The following is a 27,736-nucleotide window of genomic DNA, read 5'->3' on the forward strand; positions in this document are numbered from 1 at the left end:
AACTGACTGACTTGTGATCATTTGGGACTCTATCCAGTCAGAGTACATTAAGTAGAATATAGTGTGAATTTCCCTATTTTTAATTTTGTGTTTTTGTAAGAGTTATGACTTTAAAAATGCTGTTTTTCACAGACCTCATAAAAAGGCAACCTCACATTGCTGTGGTGGCAAAGGTGGTGGTATGAGAGTGTTATAGTACCAGTAGGCAGATCTCATGGTCAATAAGTAATGTTCAGAACTAAAAATCAAGAAGTAGCAATATAAGCAAGTTATTCAGAAAAATTTAGGTAAGTATCAAAAGAGCCAGTTGAAAAGGTGAAAGTAGTTACCTCTAGGAAAGGAGAAATAAAGAGGATATGGGCAGAAGCCTGAACATTTTCCTTAAAAAAGAAAAAAATAATCTATGTAGAAGTTTGCACATGCTTATTACATTATTTCTGATATAAAAGAAAAACCAAAAAATAAAAGAAACAGTAGCAATACTGTCTAACCTACAGCATTAAAAAATTTAATAAAAACAGTGAACAACAAGAGCAGAGTATTCTGGAGGAGGGCAATACAGTTTAAAATATCGCAAAGTCCTCTATTGTTGGAGATGTTGGCTAACTTGAGACTTTGTTAAATATGCATACTAAAATTTCTAGGGCAATTACTATAAGAAAATAAATAGGGCGTATAATATCTGATGTTACTGAGGGAGAAACAATTTCTCAACCAATCCAAACCAAGAGAAGAAGATGAAAAATCAGAATATATTAATAGAGCAATATTAACATATTAACATCTAAACTATAAGGCAAAATGATTTATTAGAAATAGAGGGTCATCTAATGTTGGCCAAAAATATGCCCCTTCTAAATTTTTATACTTCGATAATTTACTAAATACATCATGCAAAAATGGACAGAAATACAAAGATAAACTGAGAAATCCACCATCATTGTGAGAGAAATTGATAGATTAATTAGATAAAGCATCAGTAAAAATATATATGATTTGACCAACACGATTAACAAGTTGAACCCAATGAACATATGGAGAACACTTCTCTGGTCAATGGGCCACTAGGTTAGAAATGAGTATCAAAGGATGACAAGGAAAACTCCATATGTTTGGAAATTTAAAAACACACATCTGATAACTCATGGATCCAAGAGAAAATCATAATACAACTATAACAGTTACAGAACTGAACCATAATAAATATGCTATATGTCAAAACCTTGGTGTACAGCTAAAACTGTGCACTTTCAGGGAAATTTAAAGCCATACATACATAAAGCCATATTTACATTAGAACAGAAGAAAGGTAGAAAAGTAATGAGTTAACCGCACACAACTTAAGCGATTAGAAAAAGAATAAAGTAATCCAAGAACTTGGAAAGAACACCAAAGAGCAGAGCAAAATGAATCAAATAGAATAAAAAGATTTAAAAGTGAGAAACAATAACGTCAAGTTCTGACTAGTTTGATTAAAAAGAGTACTAAAATAATATTTAGAATGAAACAGGGACTGTACTTACAGATAAAACACAGGTAAGAACAATAATAAAAGAAAAAGTTTTGAGACAACTTTTTGCCAAAGCATTAGAAAACATAAACAAAATGGACAAAATTCCTAGAGAATATACAACTTATCACTAAGAAATAGTATGATTAGTCCTATAACTATTCAAGATATTCAATCAATAGTTAACATATTTCCTGAGTGAAAATTCCAGGCCTGGATGGTTTTATTTGTAACTTCTATCTTATTAAAAAAACAGATAATTCCAATATTTCTCAAAATTTTCTGGGGAATATAAAAATAAGGAATATTCTCCAGCTCATTTTTAGAAGTGAATATAACTTTGATACTACAGCCAAAAAAAAGGATAGTATGAGAAGAGAAAATAAAATCTCCTATGTGAATATGTATGCAAAAATACTAAACCAAATATTAGCAAATAGATAACATCCAAGTATTAAAAAAATTTACATAAAAGCCAAGTTGAAATTAACCTAGGCATAGAAGGTTGATTAATACTAAAAAATTGTTCATTATATTACAAGGTTAAAGGAGAAAAACAGCATGAATATCTCAGTAAAAGTAGGAAAACGATTTAAAAGAATACAGCGTTCATGATAAAAACTAACCTAGAGAAAAACTGCCTTAATTTGATAAGGAGTAGCTATAAAATCTATTGTAAACATCATATCAAATGGTGAAATATTAATGGTATTAATTCTCTTTAAGATCAGGAGCAAGACACGGATATCCACCATCAAAATATCTATTCAATGCTGTATTTAGGCTAGAGAAAGTATAGTCATATAAAAAGATATAGAAGGGAGCAACAGTGGAGAAGGTACCCAAAACTCTCATTACCTGCGGATAATATGATTCTCCAAACACAAAAGCCCAAACAAGCCAGAGACAGTGACCACACATGGCAAATCAGTTGGTTAAGAATGGACTCTTCAATCAATTGGCTTGTGAAGATGACTTCCCATATTGGAATAAAATAAATGGGTAGCTCTACCTCACGTAACACACAAAAACAATTCCAGATCATTGAAGACTTAAAAGCAAAAAGCAGAACATTACAATTTTATAAGTACATTTAGGAGAATGTCTTTACCATTTCAGGATAAGGACGAAAAATTTTTAAAAATTCAGAAGAGAACATAAGCTATAAAGAAGAAGATTGATACTTTAATTTAAAATTAAGAACATCTGTTCATCTTTCGACAGCATCAAGGGAAAAAACTAGCTAGTAAAGAGGAGAAGATATTTGTAGCATACATAACTGACAAAGGATTAATCTAGAGTATACAAAGAACTCTTGTAGTTAAAAAAAAAAGACTACCATCCTGTGAAAAAGTCTCTAGATAACAGAAACATAAATAGTCAACATATTTTTGAAAACGAGCTTATTTTGTAATTATAGAAACACAAATTAAAAATATAGTGAAATCGAATTTTACATTCACCATATTTACACAAATGAAAAAACAGAACACTAACAAGTGTTGGCAAGGATGCAGATCAACAGACACGAAAATAACATTGAAGAATAAAAAAGTTTTAGACATATGCATACTGTATGTGATGCTATTATATAAAATTTAAGAAATTAACAGTGTAAAACAATTTTACATGTTGTTTAGAAGCACATATATATATATATTCAAATAATTAAAGAAACACATTTAATTCAGAACAGTGAATACCTTTTAAAAGGAAGAAGGGAGAGAAGAAAATGTCATCAAGGTGACTTACCCCAGGTAGGTTTAATTGTACTTCAAATCTTAAGTGGTGGCTACACAGACATTCTTTATGTTTTTCTCCATACCATTTGTACCTCTAATATAATTCATATTAAAAATATAATACATCTCAAAAATGGTTAAAATAAAAACATTTTAATAAAGAATTATAAGAAATTCAACAATAACACAAAACTATTAACAAAGCAACGATATTTGGGGTTTTGGAGGTACCTCTAACCTTCTATGGTTGAAATTAGAGTTGACAAAAACATCTCCAACTATATTAAACAAGCACCAAAATTATACATATGTAACATAAAAGCAATTAATAGAGAAAATACCTACAATTCAAACACTGCATCATTTTACATATTTCTTCCTCCACAGATTTTGTTTCTGTTCCACAAAGAATCTATTAGAAGGAATAGAGAAAGCCTACAGAAAGCAGGCTTCTTAAATTATGAATGGCCTTCCACTTTCATTTTATTTCAAACACTATTTTCAAGCAACTTGATTAATTAAGATAAAATTTCTTTGCGTTTTTATGTATTAAAAATGGTGCACTGGGGCCAGCCCAGTGGTGTAGTAGTTAAGTTCGTGTGCTCCGCTTCAGCAGCCCGGGGTTTGCGGGTTCGCATCTGGGCATGGACCTACGTACCACTCATCAAGCCATGCTGTGGAGGTGCCCCACATACAAAACGCAGGAAGATTGGCACAGATGTTAGCTCAGTGACAATCTTCCTCAAGCAAAAAGCAAAAAGAGGAAGACTGGCAACAGATGTTAGCTCAGGGCCAATATTCCTCACTAAAAAAAAAAAAGTAAGGTGCATTGACTATACTCTCATTGACTCATTTACCCATGATGCACATTTTAAGTACTTTCTTCATGACCAACAGAAACAAAGAAGTATTACTAAGCATGGAAACATACAATATAGTCAAGAGAGGAGACATTGCTGTAGTGAACACTTAGAACATTTTTCAATGATAGCACTTTACAGTCCATTTGCCTGCAGCGAAAATAGTCAAGATCCCTCTGAACCGGAGTCATGAGAATCCTACTAATACAAGGGTCTCCCATCCTAATCCCTTCTTTCAGTTAATGTATTACATCCTTTCAAGGTTGCTAAATAAAAGACATGCTCTCTTATAACTGGTAATTGGCAATCTCTGATGTATTTATCCTCCACTTCCTTTGCTTCCTTCTTTGGTTTCTTTACCAGAAACCTATATCCCAACCATATGAATTCAAAAAAACATTTTTGACCTTTCCAGTCTAATGTGGCAGCAGGCTTAGAATACCCAGTGTTGCTTCTTCTAACTTCTAAAAAATATTTAGCAAAACACCAAACAAATTGCAAAACAAAAGAATCTCACTGTACACCAAGACTGCTAAGCAATCTAATACCAAGCATGGGAGTAAATAAAACTGGTGAAGCAGATGAGGACGGACGGGGTGGAAACCCAGGGGACTAAATGGTACATCTGGTTTGCATTTTGAAAGAGAGAATTCACAACAATTGTAGGAAGATACTTTGTACCTAATTCATTACATGTATCCTGATAGAGTACACCCCAACTCAGAAGCTCAGCGACAGCACCAAACAAAGAAAACCAACAACTTTTGTTGGGAGGGGCAATGCACTATATAGTCTTTGCTAAGTATGCCCAAAATCAAAGTCCCAATCACTCTTGACCAGGCCCATATCTCAGGGATGTGTCTGCAGAGAGCAACCTGGAGGGATAAGGTAATGTTTCTGTCCAGGACGAAGAGCAGGTTTGCTATAAAAGAGGTGGATTATCTAAGTGCACTGTTTCTCATCTGTGAGTGCAGCATCTATCCTAGCCATATCATATGACCTCCGTGGGACTTGGGGACAAGGGTAACTGAAGTATGTTGCTTACTGTGCTGTGAGTAACGGTCCTTTGTCATTGACCCAGGAATATCGTGTCTTTAGTTAGCCTCCGTGAAACAGCACCAGGCTAGCTTATTAGTGTTTAAGTAGGATAAAATAAGATCGTGGACTCAAGTTTATCCTACTCTGCTTATAAAGCAGGCCAGGAACTAGTGGCAAACTGGAAGAGGCACAATGTAATTTTAGTAATTGTATTTCCAAACAAGTCATACTCTTCAGGAGGGAATGACTGAGGAAAAACCTGTAAGTTAATTATACTTCACATGTTACAGGGTATCAAGAATCTATAGCAGAAAAATATCACTACATAAGAGGAATAATGTATTTGGTGAAAGAGTCTGGGAAATAGGGAACCAAATTGGGAATTGCACATGCTCCTATAGATCAGAGAAGAGAATAGTGACCTGTGCACGTGGAAAAGAGAGCAGAGCCAAGGTAGGACATCGACACCATCTGTTGGCAATGGCTAAGTCTGGACAAAATTTGCTTTAGAACCTATTGAAAATACTTAAGTATAAAAATAGATGGGGCCAGCCCGGTGGCGCAAGCGATTAAGTGCCCGCGCTCTGCTGCAGCGGCCTGGGGTTCGCTGGTTCGGATTCCGGGCGTGCACTGACATATCGCTTGTCAAGCCATGCTGTGGCGGCATCCCATATAAAGTGGAGGAAGATGGGCATGGATGTTAGCCCAGGGCCAGTCTTCCTCAGCAAAAAAAAGAGGAGGATTGGCAGATGTTAGCTCAGGGCTGATCTTCCTCACGAACAAAAAAACAACAGAAACACCAAATAGAGGTAGTGGAGGAAAGCCTGCCTCTAAGATCTAAAACAACATTTCAGAAAGCTGACTGTATCTTCAAAAGCATACAAACAAATAGATGTGGCCTCAATAAATCAGGACCAGAAATTCATAGGAAAGAAGAGTCTGAGATAAAAAGCATTTCAAGAAATGGGCCAAAAAAAAAAAAAAATCCAATATATAGACTATCAGTGCCTTTTTAAAATATAAATAAATTAGACATGAAACTAAAAGACATGTAAGAAGGAAAATTTCCTGATCTGTGTACAAAATGTGTAAGTATAATACAAGAATCTTTCAAGTTCTCAGCAAAGTAAGTTAAAAGAGATTTAAATCTAGCTGCATGCTGGAAATATATATGTTTTTAACTAAAAGGATGAAGAAAAAATAATCTCATATACAGCCAAGTCAAACAAATAATAAAAAAAAAGGAGGTGATGGTGAGCTCCCAAGAAACAGAAATTAGTCTGATCCCAGACTTCTGTTCACTAATACTATTTCCAGAAAATAAAAGAGCAACACACTTGAAATTCTCTGACAAACAGTTTTGGGATTTGTACCAACCAAAAAGTATCTTCACATTTAAGGCACTATATGACAGTCTTTAAAATGCAAGAGGATGAAACAGAGTTATATTTTTAAATGTAACTTATTAAATGTTAAAAATATTTAAAAATTGAGAAATTAAAAAAATAAGAACGCAAGAATGGGAAGAGGTCTTGTGGCTGACATTACAGCCAGGTAAAACATAGATACATCATAGATTTTAGCAAAATTCTGATTAAAAACAATATGCACATATAAAATTATTCATAAGAAGAGTATTACATAATTATATATAGACTATATACAAACACATACATGCATTTGTACATAGTACCTAATATATATATGTATACATAATATATATAGTACAATGACATAGTAACAATTTAAATCAATAACCATGGAAATCACCAAGACTGCCAAGTATACAGTAAGGGAAAAAAGGAACTAAACTTCTGTTTAAAATAGAGGGATTCAAAAAATAATCTAGATTTAAAATTCTGGCTACTAGGGAAATAAATCTTTGGTAAACTTAAGGGTGACCACTTGTATAATATAAATATGACATATAGGCTTCAAAATACCCAGAAAAGATACAGGTAAATAAAAAACCAAAACACTGTCCAGAGAGCAGGAAAAGAGAAAAAATACAGGAAAGAGCAAGTAAGTATGAAACATGAAACACACAGAATATAACAGCAGGAGCAAAACCAACCATTGCCATCATAAAAACAGAAAGCAATAGAATAAGCCATGCATTAAATGACACATCATCAATTTATTAATGGCTTATGGCGGTGGGGGGAGAATACTACCACATTATAAGAACACACGCTTTCCAATTTCAGAATTAGTGGAGTGGAAAAAACTAAAAGAAATCTTAGAACCAAGGTAATCTTGATACACATTATATACCAAATACACAACTAAAACAAAGGAGAGAGGCTAGTAAGAAGACATAAGAAGTAGAAAATAGTCAAAAGAGATACTGGGAAGATAAAAACTAAATTGCACCTCTGGTCCCAATTTTAAATTCCCTGGAGAAAGAATGTGATTTTCTCAGGTTGGGCTATGTGTTCACCCAAGTCCAATTAACATGGTGCAAACTTGGCTGCCAGAGCCAGGCCTCAGCAGGGGGTGCGCTGAAGGTCACTGTTAGCGGGCAAAACCACAAAGAAGGTCAACAATACGTCACATTCTTTTCTTTCTCACTGTCTTTGTGCCTTGATATTTTCAGATTTATCAGATGTAATTCTCTAATTTAAATGTTCTTCCAGAGCCACGATTATGTCTGACAATTCTTTCACGTTCTTTTCATTTTAACGTAGTACAAAGCACAGAGAATCTGCTCAATAAACATTCTTAACTGGATTCTTTTTCCTCCCCTCACCAGAATCCTTACAAAATAGTAAAACGAAATACACACACACACACAGTTTAACCTCTGATTTGTACAGTATACAGAGATCCAAAAAATCACATCACGTTGTTTTCTCAACCTATTCATTGAATTAATAAAATCCATGTATTATTTCTGAAATCCAAAATGACCACACAAATTCAGCTACATATTCTTAAATGTTGGACTTGCTAGATGTGTGAATGTAAACTTACAGGCAAACTGGAGTTTAGCTTCTCTGCTGACAATCGTTCCAAGTGAATTTGTGGCAAAACATTGGTAACTTCCTGTATCCCAATTTCTGTTGGGGTTAATAACCACAAGATTTCCTCCGTTCAATTTATAATGATATTCCATACTCAGATTAATATCACTTCCATTCAGTTGCCACCTGTAAAAGAAACGTCAAGGTTTTTCCCCTCTTAGTATATTCAAATTTTTTTTAAAAGTCTACATTATAAAATCCACTTTAAACATCATCTCTCTTATAATGAAAGACAAAAAATATATTATTCAATTGTTATGTAACTGAAGATCAAATATGCCTCAGTTATTTATCAGAAACAAAAGGGTAAGTATAGTAGAAAGTACAGCAGAGTAGCTTCTAGAAGTTAAAAGATTTTTCAAGATTCTCTTAAGAGGTGAGACTAGGGGAAAAATCAGGCTGGTTCTGTATAGGCGAAGATGAAGTAGAAAGTTGAGGTAATTATCTCATATACTTCAGGCCAATCTCATGCTGCCCATGAAGGAGGAAAGGAGCACATTTCTTTGATTTACCCAGACTGACTGAGCACATTTAATAAATTAATTGGGTAAGTGCTCAACTATCCATTTCAATTTGTCTGGGTAAATACCTGTCCCCGAGGCCCTCTCCACTCTTCTAAGCCATCACAGTGCTATTTACTAAATGGTACACTGTGGTAAAAGACCCTAAATGCCACCCAGGGGCTCTGAAACAGTAAAGGCTCTAACCCCAGAGCCGTATTTATCAATGAGAAGCCAAAAGGAAAAAACAAGCTGGTTTTTAAACAAGAATTTTTCAACAGAAAAACCAGAAGTTTTTAAACAGTAAGTATACTGGACACATCAAAGTAAATTTCACCTTTAAAAACTCATTCATATCCCGCAATCTCAAGAATACATCCATTGTATAAACTCAGCCATCTACCTCCTAGAAACCTTAATTCTTATAATAAAATTACACTGTTATCAGTTCTATAAATTTTAGCGTTATAACAACAATCATCTCGACTGTTCTTTATAATAATTTCGAGAAAATGTGTAATATGATACCCATTTTATAGATGAAGATTTCAATAAAACAGTTGAGTGAGTTGTCAACTGTCCCAAGACTATTAACTGACTGGATCAGGAGTAGTACCCACTTGAATTCTAGCCCAGAGTTCTTCAATCACATCATGGGCCATCTAAAAATTGTTATCTTAATATAGAAAATATTTAACCCAGAAATATTATGTACTGTAAAAGCATGTAAAGAAGTAAAATGTGAACACTATCACATATGAAAGTGCATGAAGTTAAATGAAATATTACATAGCTGTGAAAATCTATGAACTTTTATAAATATGGAAAAATTTCACAAACAATGGTGAAAAGCAAATTTTAAAAATGCAGCTTTATACCATTTATATAAAGTTTTAAAACATGCAAAGTAATATTAAGAATTAACTGAATATATTTTAAAATGTTTGAAAATGATACAACACAACTTTAAGGTATTTTAAAACTCTCATGGAAAAAAAGTGGGATGTACTCAGGGTATGAACACTGGGAAATTTAGCTTTTTTTTGGTTTTATTTCTTAAACCGAGTAGTGGTTATATGGATGTTCATCATTATACATGATTGTATGTTTATATAATTTTCTATATCTGAAATAATGCATAAGAAAATTTTAGTGATGGGGTTATAGGAAATGGATAATTTTATAAGTTTGGTCCCTACTGCTCAAAGTAATATTTTATCATTTGCTTATTTTTTAAATTCAGACTTTCTTGATTTTTCTTTCTGTATTCACATAACAAGTCTCCCAGGTTTAAAGTAACATTTCTCCTGAGAGGCCAGAATGAAATAAAGAGGAAAAACTGGAGACTCCAATTCTTTTCTTTTGAACTTAAAAAGAGCAAAATTAGAAAGAAATAGAAAAAGCTGTCACCTCTTTCTCACTTGTGGCAGATTTCTGCTATTGGTTTTTTTGCCTTGTTTGTAGATTAACCCTCTTATGATTCTTCCCAGGGTGCATCCATATTTGCATGTACATTTAGAGTCCTTTCTTCTATTTTCACTTTAATTCTGCCCTTAGAGTTTTGAATTCGAACCATAAGCACTTATTAACCCTCCCTCATCTTATTCCTCCCCAAATCCTAGACCAGAGAAACTCAGAAAAGGAAATGAAATACAGGAAAATTGTCCATCCACATTCTGTCTGAATACTCTGCAGTCTTAATACACAATGTGGTCTGCAGACCAGCATCATCACCATTCTCATCATCATCTGAGAGCTTGTTGGAAATGCAGAATCTTGGGCTCTGCCCTAGATCTAGTGAATCAGAATCGGCATCTTGATGAGATCTCCAAGTGTTTAATATGCATATTCAAGTCTGAGAAGAACTGGTCTACACTATTCCCAAGTGGCAACCATGGACTGCCTGGGGGAACACAAGTAGATCAAAACTCCCCACTCTTGATTTAGCCTATTTCATACTCAACAACTATAATTAGAAAGCCCCTTCCCCTCCCTATATCCCTTCCTTCCTACCTCTCTCCCTCCCTCCCTCATGAAAAAACATTTATCCAGTGCCTATATGTCAGGCAATTTTCTAGGTTCTGAGGATGTGGTGAAAAAGGCCCTGGCCTTCATGGAGGTTATATTTTGTGAAGACTTTTTTCCCCGCTTCCTAGTTCCTGCCCCACCCCCTTGTCTAGTCCCCAGGCCTTAGCCATTCCTATCATGTAACAGCATAATGAACAGAAATGGGATTCAGAACCAAGTGTACCTCAGTTTATGGGTTGGACTCACCCTTCACCAGCTGTGTGAACATGGAAATTAACTCTCTGTGATAACAGAAAATATATATTGGTCTCTGTCCCCAGCTCCTGACTGATGGCTCCTGAAACCCTTGTAATTTCCTGAGGGATAACAGCATAAGGAGCATCTTTTGTTCTAATATTTGGTCTTTGACCCAGGTTCCTGACACAGAGCTCCTGAAACCCTTGTAATTTCCTGGGTGATAGGAGTGTCTTTTCTTCTAAGGAGGTGACTCTGGGTGGGCTCCTGGAGGAAGGCTGGTCACCAGAAAGACCAAGTCATGCTTAGAAGCTTGGAATTTTCAAGCCACCCCCCCATTCTTTTGAGAAGGGAGAAGGGCTGAAAATGGATGGAAAATGATCCATCAAGCCTATGTGATGAAGCCTCCATAAAACCTCAAAAGGACTGAGTTTGGAGAGCTTCAGGGTGGCGAACGTGTAGAGGTGCTGGGAGAGTGGCACGCCGGACAGAGCATGGGAGCTCACACATCACTTCCATCTGGATGTTCCTCTCTATTCTTTATCATAACCTTCTGTAAAAAGCTAGTGAATGTTAAGTAAATGTTTCCCTGAATTCTGTGAGCAGCTCTAACAAATTAATTGAACCTGAGGAGCGGGTCATGGGAAGCCATGATGTGCAGCCAGGTTGGACAGAAGTTATGAGTAACCTGGGGACTTACTACCTGCGATTGGCATCTGAAATGGCGGTGGTGGGAACAGTCTTGTGGGACTGAACCTTAACCCCTGAGATCTGACACTATCTCTAGGTAAACAGTGTCAGAATTGAGTCACATTATAAGATACCCAGCTGGTGTCACAGAGAATTGCTTGGTATGGGGGGAAAAAACTCCACACATTTAATGACCAGAAGTGAAATGTTCCGTGTCAGCAATAAAGGAAACTCACAGGGAAGAAACATACAGTAGGGAAGAACTGGATTTCTTCCTAAATAGGAGGTGGAAAACTGAGGTTTTTCATTTACACTCCCCTAAATCTAAGGTTTTAACATGTAAAATGAAGAGAATGTCATCTTTCTCACACGATTGTTCTATAAATTTATTTAGACAGTGTATGCAGAGCTCATAGCTCAAGGTAGGCCTTCAACAAATGGGTGGGCACCATTGTCACTGTGGGAATAGGCTCAGTTAAAGGCTGCAAACCTGTCTGTCTGCTTTGCTTTCCTTTTATTCCATCCCCATTGAGTACATGTTGGTTATACATAATCTGCTAGATTCAATGCTTTTGGTCATCTCCTCTCATGTGGAACAAATTGTGTCTTCCACATATGGTTTGTCTGCATTTGTACCTGCCTGAGAAGTCAGCAAAATATGGGACAAGACACATGCTAGGCTTGACCTTCAAAGAATAAAGCTGACAGTAAATCACAACTGGGTGGGTTGAATTTTTAAGCTGTAAATAGTTTGTCAGTTACTAAGTGACTTAGTACCTGCAGTGGGAAAAATTCCTCTAAATCCAAATCAGGAAAGATGTCGTTATTTTCACACACTTTTGAATGGAAGACTCTCACAACAAAGGGTCCTTGTGTTTTCGTTACCTACAAAGTACAGTTTGTACCGGGAAAACAAAGATTTTAGCTCTAGAGTTAGAATGTTTATGGCCTAAGCATGCCTGATGGCTTCATTTGAAAATCATGTTTTTGTGTTTAGCTGATGAATAATAAAGGTACAGTGGCTATGTAGAAAATTGTAAAGATAAATAAAAATATGGAGAAGCAATTCTTCTTTCCTATTGAATAGCTGGAAAGATTGAGGAGATCATAAAGTATGCGGGAAACTACTTTATTTCAGTAAGCGTCTAAGATCTAAAAGCTATCATCCCAAAGTTTTGACTAAAGAACCCGAACGGAAAAGATGTGTTCTATTATGCATAAATGTTTCTTACTTCCTTTAGCTCAGTCTTCATCATATAGACACACTCCCTAGATTATTTCACTTTGTGAAAAGGCAAAAACTACTCTTTTAAAGATTTTATTTATTCATTTTTTTTCCCCCCAAAGCCCCAGTAGACAGTTGTATGTCATAGGTTCACATCCTTCTAGTTGCTGTACGTGGGACTCGGCCTCGCGTTGGACGGAGAAGTGGTGCCTTGGGGCGTGCCCGGGATCCGAACCCGGGCCGCCAGCATCAGAGCGCGCGCACTTAACCGCTAAGCCACGGAGCCGGCCCAAAACTACTCTTTTAAATGTGTTTCTGCTATACCAAAAGTATAAGTGCATTTGCTTTAGAAAACTCCTCAGAGCTAAGAAATACTTGAGATACCCTGAGGAATGTTAATTTTCTTTTTACAAAGCAATATAATTATTTCTCTCCTTTCTAACACTATTTATCATTAAATGGAACTCCTCCCTAGATGATATAAAATTTCTCAAGATATTAAACATTGATTGGTTTTCCGCTTGCTGAAAATACGTGAATTCAACAGGGCTGTCTTTGTTTAAACTCTAAAATATGTAAGCAATCTCTGGGGTCTGGGAGTCCAAACATTATTTTATCCTGAGAAAATAGTGTACTTAAGTTCCTAATGCAAAATGTTCATATTTGGGCCTGCTTTCCAAATATTTCTTATATTTTCATCTGTATAAGAAATATTCAGAAAAACTGAAGGCATACACACATACTCCTTCTTCCACAAAGTATGTGTCCAATAAATCTACAAATCTAAAATCTTAGACTAATTTGCTTTGCAAGTACATTGTAATCCAACTATCCAGAGTTCATACAACACATGGTAGTAAAGTGTGACAGGTAAATGGCACATTCAGGTCACAAATTTGGGAAGCTTTTAGAGGTAGATATTGACTTTTGGTTTTGCACATTCGCAATTCTTTGTAAAAATTACAGATGTCTACCTTTATGAAGGAATTTTGAAGTTCCTGAGAAACTGTCAAGTCTCAGAATGAAATCTTTTTGAAACGTGGAAATTGTTTAAAACTTAATAAAAGTAACATTTGCATATCCAAATTCTATTCCAAAAGGCTTAATGCAGTGATCCAGAGCAAAAGAAGGCAGCCCCATGGCTCTTGGGGCTACATACACCAGCATTTCAATCATATAACATTTACATTGTGCTCCAGAAACAGACTAACCTTGTAGCTTTAGCTTGGTGGTAAATGTCACAAGATTAAGCACCTTTGAATAATCATCATGTTGCAACACTCTTGAATGATCTTCTAAGTTAACTGTCAGCCTTCAGTGTTCAAACACTCATTCTACATGAATTAGGATTTGCTTTTAGAATCCACGAGTGAGAAATAGTTTATTATTCATATTTCACACATCTACTGATTCTCAGTCAATGAACTCTCATCCTCTTTATCTGCTTAGTGCGGAGGTTATATGTGAATTTGATTTTGGGCCAATAACTGGAGGTGAATACTTGGAGTGCTGGAATGAGAAGTCCGGGCTTCTTACTCTGCTGCTCTACCTGAGCGAGTATGCATGGGATCAACCCACTTCTTCCAAATCTCAGTTACATCCTCTACACAACAGGACACTGAAAGTATCGACCTCACTGGTCAGAGGCTAGGCAGATAAAGTGAGTGAGAAAACTGGGCCAAGGCTACAACAGAATGGTGGAGTCTACAGCAGATTCCACCCCCAGCCAGAAAAAATTCAAATACAATTTCTTTAAAACATTGTGCATGCCCCAGAGCCAAGAGTTTTTGAATCTTGATTATAAAGCATAAGGTGTCTGACATAGGAGATATTTCAAAACTGGTAGTTATTACTTTGAAATCATGAAAACTAAAATTGTTACTTCCAGGAAACAAACTAAAACATGAGTGGCTGAGGGTATATGAACCATTGCCTTCCAATACAAAGAACAAACTACGTGTAAAAGTGTGTGTGTGTGAATGTATGTGTGCAAACACAAATTTATATAATAATGAGTTAAATCAGTATAAAAAGCCTAAATTCTCAGGATTAAAAGGTGCTTTTCAAAGCATATAAGCTCCTCTGGATGATGACTATCTCAAGTACTGCTGAATTCTCACCATCAGCCATAATAGCTGGTACAAGGTAGGTACTCCAAGAAGTCTCCTGAATGGAGTAATCTAATTGTACCCTCTAACCTCCATAATAGCTGTCCCTAACTGTGGTCATCCATATTATCAATAAACATCTCAAATATGGGGAATTGATGCACAACTATTTTCATTTACTTTACTAGTTAGTATTTATTTACCATACTAGTTATCATCAGATATGGCAACCTCTTACACAAAACCATACTAGTATGGAATAACAATAATGAGTATAAACACAGATATATCTTCTTGTTAGTGTAGTTTAAGGCACCAAGCCCTGAATTGTGTCTTCCACTAGAATTTGATAACAAGCTTAGAGTATGCTACTCTTTGAAACTGAAATGAACAAAACTGAAAATAAATCGAATGACTTCAGGTAGTTTCAAAATAAACCCAGGATATCATTCACCTCAGAGTTGATTGTATAAAGTTACTATCCTTCAGGATATCTACACTATCGCACAAAATATGGTCAGGAAAATGGAAATATAAGCAATATTCTGGAGAAAAAGAAAAAAGAATGTCACCTGTTAGACTTCAACAAAAAACAAAGCTAGAAGAAGAAAATAACTTACTAAAATCTTTAGTAAGGGGCTGGGGTTGGGTTTGGGAAATCTGACCACACTAAACGCTTGTTAAATCAACAGGCAATACTTTATTTGGGGTTTGACAAGAAAATTAGGAATTTAATCACAGAAGCAATTTGTGGTTTTAGATGCTGCTTTCAAGTTAATAAGCAAATGCATTTGTGTTCAAATGCAATGTTTGTTAATATGTTTACCGAAGTGATGAGAATAATTGCAGCCCTTGAAAGAATGAATGTCTGAATTTGCATATTCAATACTTTATCCAAAAATAACTAGTTAGGCTTCAGCAATAATTGCTGAAGATATAAATGAGTTAAATTGCGATGCTGTGTTTTTAAAATCTGTTTTATGACACAGATTCCCATTTCTCATTCATTGATACATTTTAAACATATACATTAAAAAAAGCAGATTAGAGTTACACCGGGATTAAAAACAACTGTTCAGTTTACATAGTTATAGCTTAGTTCAAATTGATCAGTGATTGTTTTAAAATTATTCCAAGGAGAACTGTAGAAGATGTTTGCTATTTCTGCCTTCCCTGCAACCATTATGGCTTTTCTGGTAGCAGCTGTCTCATTCTCCTTTGAAAAGGCCACACCTCCCACGACCCAGACCCGGCCACTCAGAATACTCCCTGTCTCAGACCCAAGAATATGAATGTGACCCAACTGATTTAACTTGTGTTTGATCAGTATGTGTTACCCTTCCTCCTCACCCCACTGCAAAAACATAAGAAAGAAGAACAAAAACAAAAGATGTGAATTATTTTTTTATACTGCCATCTTTAGTTTCTAAAATCTAACCTCTACATTCCTCCTGGGTATTGACTGCTGACAGTATTAGCTATGATTATTTTTCATGTTTTTCTGACACCACTCAGACCCTTTGATGACATGAATAAGGAAAGATGCCCTCTTCTTCCAGTTGATATTACGGGGAGGATATAAGTAAGTCTGGAGTTTCAGCTAGCCATCTTTGTGACCTCAAGGGCAATCTGTCTTCAAATGGAGCCAAAAAAGAGGAATCACTCCAAACTTAAGAACATTCTATAGAATAAACGATTGACTGCTTCTGACCCTCTGACCTTTCATGACATTCTTGACTTCTGAGACATGTTCTAATCCCAAATTCCTCTTGTTCGTTTTCCCCCCACTAAATCATTCCATTTTTTTTTTTCATGCCACCAATTGAGCATTCACTATCTGTCAGGCATTTGGAATGTGAGGATGAAGAACACACAGTGTTCACCTTTAAGGGAGTTACATCCTACCAAGGCAATCACATTTTATTTTGATCAGCTTTAAGCACTGGGTGCCAGGGGCAGTACATTGTTGGAGCGTGGAACCCAGCACTGAGAATATCAAGAAGGCCTCATGGGAGACATGGTAGCACAGCCAAGTTTAAAATGCCCTGTAAGAGATGCTGTCTACCTCTACTTGGCTCAGGCGCTATAGATATTCTTTATTTTTTATGGTTTTCAATCATTCCAACCATGTGAACATTTCATTGCTCTTAGTGGCTGATTGTGGGTGTGGGGACCACAGCTCATCAGTTGAAGAAGTCAGGATGCTAAAAGGAGTTGAGCTTGAGGATAAACACAGAGAATTGGGCCTAGTGATCTAGCAGAAAAGACTATATTTCCTTAAGGGCCAAGAGAATTTAGAGAAACAATAACTCTTATTTGCCTTGGGGCATAAAAGTAAAATAATAGTCACATCAGATCTTACATGGTGGCAAGATATATGTAAGGGACAAACTGCATATAATCAAAATTATGCTTAAAATATGTCATATATTATTATATAGAATATACACAGTATATATACTGTGTATATTCTATATAGTGCATATATGCTGTATTTTTTTATATTCTACACATAGAATATATATACACATATATAAAATTTATAGCATATATAGGACATATATTCAGCCAAATATAGTACTATATATGTTACCATGTATAGCATTATGCCATGTATATGTGTGTATAGACAACTTAAACCTCCTTTCCTTACATTTATTCCTTGAATAAATGGTGAGCAGAAATCAGTCTATTTATTTTCTTTTTCTTTTTTATACTGCATGCATTTAGTTGACTCAGTAAATTAAATATGTGTAGAATGTGACTCCATTACAGGGAACTTAAGAGGGTGAAACGGTGGCCAGGAGAGACCAGTACTTTGCAATGGTATTGAGTCCTTACAACTTGTATATCCAAGATTCCTTACACCGTACTTGATTAAAATAGTTTGCTTGTTCTATAGAGCCAGAAGAAAATGATGTTTTGGTCATTTCCTTGTGAAAAGAAAAAAATGGAGGAGCCTTTACAGGAAAGAACTGTGGATCCAAGGGTCAGTCTAGAGCAGTGGCAACCAACAGAACTTTCTGCAAGCATAGAAACTTTCCTCTGTTCTGTTCAACACAGTAGCTGTTAGCTACATGTGACTACTGAGCACTTGAGATGAGGCTGCTTTGACCGAGGAACTGAATTTTTACTTGAACTGATTTAAATTGACAGGGCCACATTTGGCTACTGGCTACCATATTGGACAGCACAGTGCTTAAGTCTTGAGCTAGCCTAAACATTGAAAATGCAAAGTCCACGTGACCCACAATCAGCTTTATGACTTATTTTCTTTGGCCTACATTATGTTTAAAAAGAAAAGCAGAGTCAACACTATAAGGAGAGAGTTTCCAAAAAGAAAATATCTGAACTTTAAGCATCTCTTGAAAAGCTTTTGTAATATTGGACCAACATTCCTGGATAGTAACAGTTGGCCAGTGCTGAGAAGCAGTCGTGACCATGTGCTGGGCTTGTGGCTGAGTATTGGACAGCTTCCAGTCATTATTCGATGTGTCTATATATTCTTAAGGCAGGCCCACCTCTTTTAGTTTTGTTACTTGCCTGGTCCCTATTGGCACTGGCATATTTTACCCCAGTCCAGCTTAAATATATGGTCACTTTAAATGCTAAATGGCATCAGTACAAGTGACCAAAAATCCTTCTCCTTGACGTGTTTCATATTAGCAAATTGTGGGCATTTCTAACCTTATGAAAAGTCAGAGAAAATCCTTCCTATTTAAAAAAAGTTATTAATACTTCCTCAGGGTAACCTCTTTCAACATCATCATCAATTACGATGAGACTGAATACTAATTAACCTTTAAGTATAGGCTTTGGGGCTCAGGCGGGGAGATGCAAAAGAAAGAATAAAATTCTCAATTAAACCCTAAGACAAGTAATTTCTCTTGAGAATTTCTGAACTTTTGGATTTCTAATATGGCCAATTAAGAGTTCTTTTTACCCAATGGGATAATAACAAAGACAAAAATCTGTTGTTAGACAATTTTGCCTCAGTCTACAAGACAGGCTCTGGGCTTTCAAAGGACATTCATTTATAAGACTCAAACTTTATTCTGAATCTTGGGAAACATGTTTGGATTCCCTTTAACTTGTGGTTTCACACGACCCCCTAATTTTCCTCCTTGGCTGGCTATCTATCTATCTACCTATCTACCTATCTATCTACCTACCTACCTACCTTCCCTCCTACCTACCTACCTACCTATCTGCTTACATTCATAAATACTTATAAAAACATATCCCTTCTCTGACTTCATGTAAAGAAATCTCCATATCCCCTTTTTTATGTCCTCAATGTTATTACATATTTATCTGTAATTTTTAAAGGATAGTAAAAAAAAAAAAAAAATAAGAACAAGAAAGCATATTTTCTTCTGAATTATTTAAAGAATAATGTGGAATAGCACCTGGTTGACTGAAAGTTAAAAGCTAGGGAAAAAAAAAATCAGGCCATAAATGAAGGTGATGTCTAAGTACATAAAGTTATAATTATAACCCACATTATTTTATACCCCTATTTACTCCATCAGCACAACCTATTTCTTATGCAGATAACATGAATAACAGAGAGCTGTTGCTTGTTATAGGAAAGCCTAATATTTTCACAATGAAAAGAGGTTCCCTTGTGCATTTTTTATTTTTTTTGTGTGAGGAAGATCAGCCCTGTGCTAACATCTGCCAATCCTCCTCTTTTTGCTGAGCAAGACTGGCCCTGGGCTAACATCCGTGCTCATCTTCCTCCACTTTAAAGATTTTATTTATTTTATTTTTCCCCCCAAAGCCCCAGTGGATAGTTGTGTGTAGCTGCACATCCTTCTAGTTGCTGTATGTGGGACTCGGCCTCAGGATGAACGGAGAAGTGGTGCCTCGATGTGCACCCGGGATCCGAACCCGGGCCGCCAGCATCGCAGCGCGCGCACTTAACCACCAAGCCACAGGGCCGGCCCCTTCCTCCACTTTATACGGGATGCCGCCACAGCATGGCTTGCCAAGCAGTGCGTTGGTACATGCCCGGGATCCGAACCGGCGAACCCTGGGCCGCCGCAGCAGAGATAGGGCACTTAACCGCCTGCGCCACCCAGCCAGCACCTCCCTCCTGCTTTTTTAAGCTCTCAATTTCTAGAGACTATAAACCTTCAGTTTAAGTGAAATTTTATATTGGCTGAACGTCTTAACTTCAGAAAATCTTTACAGCTATAATGAAAGTGTCTGCCTTTTTTTGGCTACAAACCAAATATTTTAAAACAACACCCAGCATCTTAAATGTCTTCATTTATCAGACTTAAAAACCGATAAATCAATTTAAGTCACACATCTCCTAGTCTCAGTTACAAATTTTGTTTAAATTTAAAAATATAACATCCCAGGACATGTGATAAGACATAAGTACTGTGCAAATGGCAGAACTTTTTCATCAACATTTTATACGTTATCAATATGTTTAAACACATGCTCTCTGGAATTACAATAAACACCTCGTATACAAAGAAATAATTACAACAAAAGGCTATTTCTGGATTTCTAACCTCGATATTTCTTGCTATTTGGTAAAACTTTACAAACATAATTAATCAATTCATTTAGAAATACACTTTAGGGGCTGGCCCAGTGGCGCAAGCGGTTAAGTTCACGTGCTCCGCTGCAGCGGCCCAGGGTTCGCCGGTTCGTATCCTGGATGCGCACCCAACGCACCACTGGGCAAGCCATGCTGTGGCAGCGTCTCATATAAAGTGGAGGAAGATGGGCACGGATGTTAGCCCAGGGCCAGTCTTCCTCAGCAAAAAGAGGAGGACTGGCAGATGTTGGCTCAGGGCCGACCTTCCTAGCAAAAAAATAAATAAATAAATAAATAAAAATAAAGCCACTAAATTAAAAAAAAAAAAAAAGAAATACACTTTAGTATGACTAAATCTTGTATCTTGATAATTTTTCAGCTGAACACATTTATCGTCAAATTAGTTATTCATAAGATAAATGCCAGGAAATACAACTTTACTGACAACAGCACAGCCCACACATAAGTCATTCACATGGATTCTTTATCATATTTACAGTCATGTCTAAAAGGATAATCCTCCATTTCAGGGAGAAACAAACAGATGCATTTAAAAAGTATTAAAATGTCCTATAAAAATGCAGGAAACAAATATTTCCAGGATAATGTCTTGTTAAGTTGATCTGCTCATCTTTCCCTAAAAGAAGAAAATATTTCCAGATATTGCATGTGATTAAGTCTGGCTAACTGAACTAGCTCATAAAATACAGTTTCTTATATTTTCAATCATATATTATATTTTTCTTATTTCTATAGGGAGAGGAAGAGGCAGAGAGAAAACTTCTCTGCCAATTCTGACCAGTAACCTGGAATCATGTTTATTTTGTTGCAAGTACACCACAGGTGCTCAAAAAATATGTTGTTGAATATTGCTGAAAAAGATTGACCTTGATTACTTCCAGATGCAAAAACACAAAGGTCTACCTTCTAACCCAGTGCTGACCCAATTTAACAATGACTGTTGGCTTCTATTATTTACATAGGTTAAGAGAACAACAGAGGTTCAATAAGATCTACATTACTACTCCAAAGATTTAGAATTTTATTAATATAGGCTAAAGTCTGCTTGCTCTGCAGGTTATAGAAAAGGTTTTGCTAAGCAAACTAATAATGTAAACAGTTTTCGAGACAAATGCTCATAGTACGCAAAAGAACATGTTTTCAAGGTGCCTCCAGCACCTTCTCATAACTACTTATATGAAAATAGCATATGCTATTTATAAATAATTCATTTCCTTGTTACAGTGAGTCTCCTAAAACACCTAAGAGTAAAAACTGTTAATCTTCTGTTATTTAATAAGATAAATATCCATCCCATCCAAATAATCCATCATCCCCAAAATGGTAACATTTTCTTCTTCAGGTGATGAGAGTTTAGATTTTTTCTATGTCTTTATACATTTCCGTGATGTTTGAAGGTTGTCAGTGAACAAGTATTATTCATATAATCTGAAAAATATATACTTTTACATGAAAAAAATCTAATACATATGTTTTTCTTTTCAAGAATAATTAAAAGGACTTTAGTCAGAAAGTATTTTATTCTTCTACACTTAATGAACCTTTAAATACACACCCAGTAAAAATGGTAAATGAAGAGGAACAGATGCTGAAATATCTTTTTTTAAAACTATGATTTCTAAATATCTTTAGAACACAATTAATTTTTTCCCCACAATGGATGTGTTCCCAACGACTACATGTTTATACATTAAAACCCAAGTTTATACATTAAATCGCATTATAAATCAATGAAAAAACATTGCTTATTTAAGAGATTCTATGACGTTTTTCTTTAGTCAAGAAATCTCACTGTAAAGTGAATAATCAAGCCGATATATATGATATGAATCCAAATGTTTATGTATCAGATCTGTTGAATATAATACATGAAGCAGTCATGTACTATATCTTATTGCTGGCATAACTATATTGAAGCAAAAAAAAATTCACAATTGCCTCATCGTTTTTTCTTCATTTGGATTTTTAAACTTTCCACTGTACCTGTAATGAGGTGAAGGGTTGCCTCTTGCTTCACAATTTAAAGTTACTTTTTTATCCTCTGAGCCAACAGGGAAAATGCTGTTGCTGGGCTCTCTGACAAACACGGGGCCTTGTAAGAGAAGCTCACCTATATGGGTGGGAGACATCCAAAAAATAATCATAATAAGTAAAAGGTATTGTAAACCCTGCATTCTAGAATTGAAGAAAACAAGCAACTAGTATCTGCTCTTTAGAAAAAAGGAAGAAAAAGCAGGCATTGCTTCCCTTGTCCACAGAGCAGAACGCTCTGTAGTCACTACCTTGTTTATGAGCATCAGGTAAACTGTTCTTAACAGCTAGTAACACTTCTCAGAGAATGTAAGTTAGTATAAAGAGCATTTCCATATTAATAAGATTGCTTAAAACCACAAATAAGGCTTAGTATTTACTTTCTATAACATAAACTAGATGACTTTTCATACATGAATAACCTATTACGGGAAGTCTGTCATAAGCCCCCTTGCAGAACTAAAGTTGAATTCAAAACCAGTTGAATACCTGAGTATTATCTTTCTCATAAAATCTGCCAGCCATGCAAACCTGAAGGTTGGCAATGTTATTTTGCGATTTTGAACTAAAAACAGTTACTATGTGGTGAGATTTCTATTTTATTTCTAGCAAACTGAAGGGAAGGATACAGCACTAAACAACGGTGCTTTAAAAAGCATTTTTACTTCGGTTAAGAGAGCTTGCACATTCTCTGAGAATTTCCACATACACACAAAAAAACCCAAAAATGTCTCTCTTTGTACTATGAATTCAAAAAGGAATGAGATAATGTCATCACCAAATGCTTATGCTACTTGCAGTTGTATAACCATTGCCAGAACATTTCTAAAAACAAACAAATATACAGGGAAAAAAAAAAGCTCTTTACTCTTGGAATTCTCAGTAAAACTGCAGAGGAGTTCCTACTGAGGCAGAGAAAAAATGAACTAAGCGACAAAGAGAATCCGTGAATAGTTAGACAAAGAAAAGGAGATGGAAAAGCACCGAAAAAGGCCCAGAAACTATGAACTTATTATATCTTGGCTACTTCAAGTAGTAATAACATTAATAAAAATACTTACCATAACAAGAATAATAATATGGTATTGAAAATAATCACTGAAATGATGAAAACAACAGCTAAAGCTACCACGAGAATCCTATGTGCCCATAACTGTTCTTTAACCTTGACAAAGCTCTGTGAGATAATCACCATAATTATTCCCAACGTATACAGGAGAAGTGCTGAGTCTAGGAGGGTAAGGTGACATGAGCAAGTTCATGTAGCATTTCAAAATGTACACCCTCTAGAACATCTGACTCCAGAATCCATGCAGTGACACCCTCTTCTCTTTTGCACAAAGAATTTGGCCTTGCCCTTGGTCTGGTTTTTGCCCTCAGCTTCTGGGTGGTAGTAATATACGTCATACTGATAGAATGTCTTTGTTTAGGGCAGAGACTGGCTATGTGGATCTGAGGGTGGGACTGGTCACAACTGATAGTCTTGGATGGGAGCTCGCCACATCAGAAAGCCAAACCATGTGACTGAGGGTGAGCGATTTGGGTCACACGGTATCAGTTGACTTGGAGATTGCGCTCAACCTTGTGCGCAATCAGTCCATCATGACTAGGTAATAAAGCCTCAATAAAAACTCTGGACACTGAGGCTTGGCGAGCTTCCCTGGTTGGCAGTACTCCTTGCATATAGTTACACATCAAAGCCAGGAGGGTAACACACCCTGAAGACAACAAAAGCTTAGCATTTGGGACCTTTCCAGATTCTGCCCAATGTGTCTCTTCATTTGGCTGATTTTAGTAGATATCCTTTCCCTATAATAAACCACAATCATGAGTATAATAGCTTTCAGTGACTCCTGTCAGTCCTTCTAGTAAATTATCAAACCCAGAACTTGCAAATGGTGTTAGAAATGCAGGTAGTCTGGACACTGTGTGCTCAAACCTCGAAGTCTGGCTAATTCCAGGCACCTTTCCACTGAAACATCATCATCCAGTTAACCCTGACTGCTGCCTACCAGGCTCTAAGAAGGCAGCTTGCCATTCTCCTTTGCCCTTGGTCTTTATTTATCTATAAGAAGAAAGTACCACAAGAAAAGACTTCACTTTTTCTTTGTGGAAAAGAACCACCTCCAGAAGAAATGGATTTTGAAATAGCTACTAACATCCTTAATCAAAAAGAAACAATGTTGTCATTTATTCATTTTTCCTCCTCAATAAAATTAAAACAATAGTATGTTTCATTAATTTGAATTTATTGTCTTACAAAGTTGAAAATATTTCTGTCTGTAAATATTTACAAATATGGTGGATTTTTCATAGCATTTTTCTAGTGTAATAGCTTCTGATTTTGAGTGACATTTTATTTATGAAATGGTATAGCATCATTTTTCTGACAACCTCTGACATGTGTAGAGCTGGAAAGCAATGTATTAACATAATGGTATACATGTGAAGATGACAGAGAAGTTGGGGAGGGAAATGGACAGAAGGAAAATCAGGTCAAGATAAGAAGGGGGTGATTTCAATGAAAAAGACAAAAATAGGTGTTTTTAAAAATCTCCTACAAGTGACTACAATGAAAACCCAAATGTCCATTCCATCATAATCTAATGAAAGTCAAACCCCAAATGATGCTCTATTTCTTCTCTAGGGACCACTATTAATTTTAGACGAAGGTGCTAAATAACTAGAAGCACTTCTTTTCGGAGACCGTTTTGAGAGAATGAAAACAATAGCTAATTTGCTAACATTTATGTGCGAGGCACCATACTGAGCCCTTCACATCCCTTGCTTTCCTTACTCCCAGGCTGCCTTTGACCCCATCCCCTACTCTCTGACGTACAGCTGTGCCACCATCCTTGTCTTTGCTTCTTAGACATGCTGAACTTGTTGTCACCTTATTATTCTTGCATGGTGGTTTCTTTTTGTCACTCAGACTTCAGCATAAACGTCATCTGCTCAGCTTAAATGCGCCTAGCCCTCCCACCATCTAAGTCATTACTCACCCCTCACTTCCACCAGTCACAGACACATCAAAGCACATCTCACTGTATCTCACTATATATAAACACTATACACGATTAGATACGTGTTTGTTATTTATTTGTTTCTAATTCATTGCTGTATCCCCAACTCCCAGAATGTGGCAGATAATCAGTATTTGTCTGTTGAATGAATGATTAAGATGAAGGAAGGAATTCTCACCATAACCCTATATAAGGCAGATACTATTGTACAGCTAGTGATTGATAAAGCTAAGATTTTCACTCCCGAGCTTATGTTCTCACTTTGTACATTGTTTGGCCTCCTCAGCAAAAATGAGGCACAGAGAGGTCAAATAATCCAACCACGGTAACACAAATTTGTTTTTGTTTTTGTTTTTTTTGCTGAGGAAGATCGGCCCTGAGCTAACATCTGTGCCAATCTTCCTCTATTTTGTATGTGGGTCGCTGCCACAGCATGACCGCTGACGAGTGGTTTAGGTTTGTGCCCAGGAGCCAAACCCAGGCCACCGAAGTGGAGCGCATCAAACTTAACCACTAGGCCACAGGGTCAGCCCCAAGTAACACAAGTTTTTTGATGAGAGACCTGGGATCAGACCCCAGTGCTCACATTCTTGGCTTGTTTCCCTTTCCATTAAATCGCATTGTCCTAAATATGGTCGAAGGTGAAAATTCACCATCCGCTTGCTTTTTCAACTTCAGCATTTCCTGATGACACTGGAGTTAACAGCCTCTGAGGCACATATCCACCATTTCTGAAATTTAGGGCTCCTAAATGCTTTTCAGACCATCAGCTGCCATTCAGGAGCCTCCAGTGACTCTTAAAATGTAAGTACAAATTAATAATCAAACATGACAGGTCGGTCCATGCTTCATACTCAGGAAAGAGACAAAGGCCACTCAATCTTGCTTCACCGAAATGAAATAGGTGATGAGAGATGCTGAGGTATAATGTTCTAGTCTCTTGCTAGCAATATAAACTTAAAAGGAATAGATTCTGAAGTCTTTGCTAGTCTAAAAAAAATTATCCAACATTTTCTTCAAAATGAATTTTGATCCTCAAAAGGAGAGAACCTTGACTAGTCACACAAATATTCATAAACAGCAAAAAGCAGCTTGGCTGAAAACAAAAGGGGGCCTCTTGCCTAACTAAATGGATTCAGTGTAACATTTAGATTGATGCTAAATTTTACTTTTTGTGACAGGGGCATTTTTTGATATGCTACCTGGGCTCCAAAGCTCCATTTTAAGGTTACAACCTAAAATAAAGGGCATATAACATTTCCGAACAGGACTAATAAGTCCAAAACTCCAATACTGAGGTGTTATTTTTTTTCCCCTAAACACCCACAGGCTACTAGGAATAACTGCCTTTGAATGTAAGTACAAGCTTTATGAGCTCCTAAGGTAATGTCACGTAAAAGATCAAACTGTGGCCAATCAATTCTAACGGTCATACTCCATACAATCTTTATGAAGACTGACAAAGAGAAATAGACAAAAGATTCCAGGCAGCTGTATTACTTTTACTAAAAAGAAATGAAATTCCTAAAAGACTAGGATATTATCTCTGAAATTCCTACAGAAAAGAAAAGCATATCCTATCTTCCCTTGCTGATTTACATCATATCCACACGACACAAAACAGGAGGATATTTTGAAATGAGGAGGGTAAATCCAAAAAGGGAGCTAGGGTGGGCAGTGCTATTTAAGGCAGAATTTAAGAGTAGGTGGATCTAGGAAGGAGTTTTCAATATTCTTACAAGGTATCCTAATCAAACACAATGAGCTCTAGCTGTGCCAGAGAAAGTAAAATAATATGCCACCAACAAGTCGAGATCTGTACTCTAGGCTCTACTATTCTACAGGAAAAAAAGAAAAAATTTAAAGATGAAAACATTTTGTAGCAGTGGGGCATCATCATTTTTTTGGCATTGGTGGTTAAAAGCTAGAAAATGCCAAAGAAAACAAGGAATGACTAAAATAAAATTCCATTTATATTCTTCCAAAGTCAGGAGAGGATAAAAAATTCAATTTTAAGGTAATTTATTTATTTAACAAATATGTGAATGCCACACACGTGCAGCATGTGAAAGACTAGCTGTGGCACACACTGCCAGTTGTCTACTCAACAGTTCTTGCCCACTCTTTTTCCTTGCCTTCAGAACCT

General features: G+C 36.2%; 1 protein-coding gene across 4 annotated transcripts in view; it reads right to left on the minus strand.

Moving 5' to 3' along the window:
• The window catches only part of CNTN3 (contactin 3), a 330,204-nt gene that overhangs the window by 203,726 nt on the left and 98,742 nt on the right, over positions 1–27,736 (minus strand). For all 4 annotated transcript variants that reach the window (XM_087431353.1, XM_087431352.1, XM_087431354.1 and 1 more), the window contains exons 3-4: positions 22,520–22,646; positions 8,124–8,299 (exon numbers count right to left, since the gene is read on the minus strand). In XM_087431353.1, coding sequence (XP_087287479.1) covers positions 8,124–8,299; positions 22,520–22,646 — 303 coding nt within the window. The remainder of the gene's footprint in view (positions 1–8,123; positions 8,300–22,519; positions 22,647–27,736) is intronic.

The sequence above is a fragment of the Ceratotherium simum genome, chromosome 5 (genome assembly GCF_057802395.1).
Source record: "Ceratotherium simum simum isolate JZ-2026a chromosome 5, ASM5780239v1, whole genome shotgun sequence".
Taxonomy (NCBI): domain Eukaryota; kingdom Metazoa; phylum Chordata; class Mammalia; order Perissodactyla; family Rhinocerotidae; genus Ceratotherium; species Ceratotherium simum.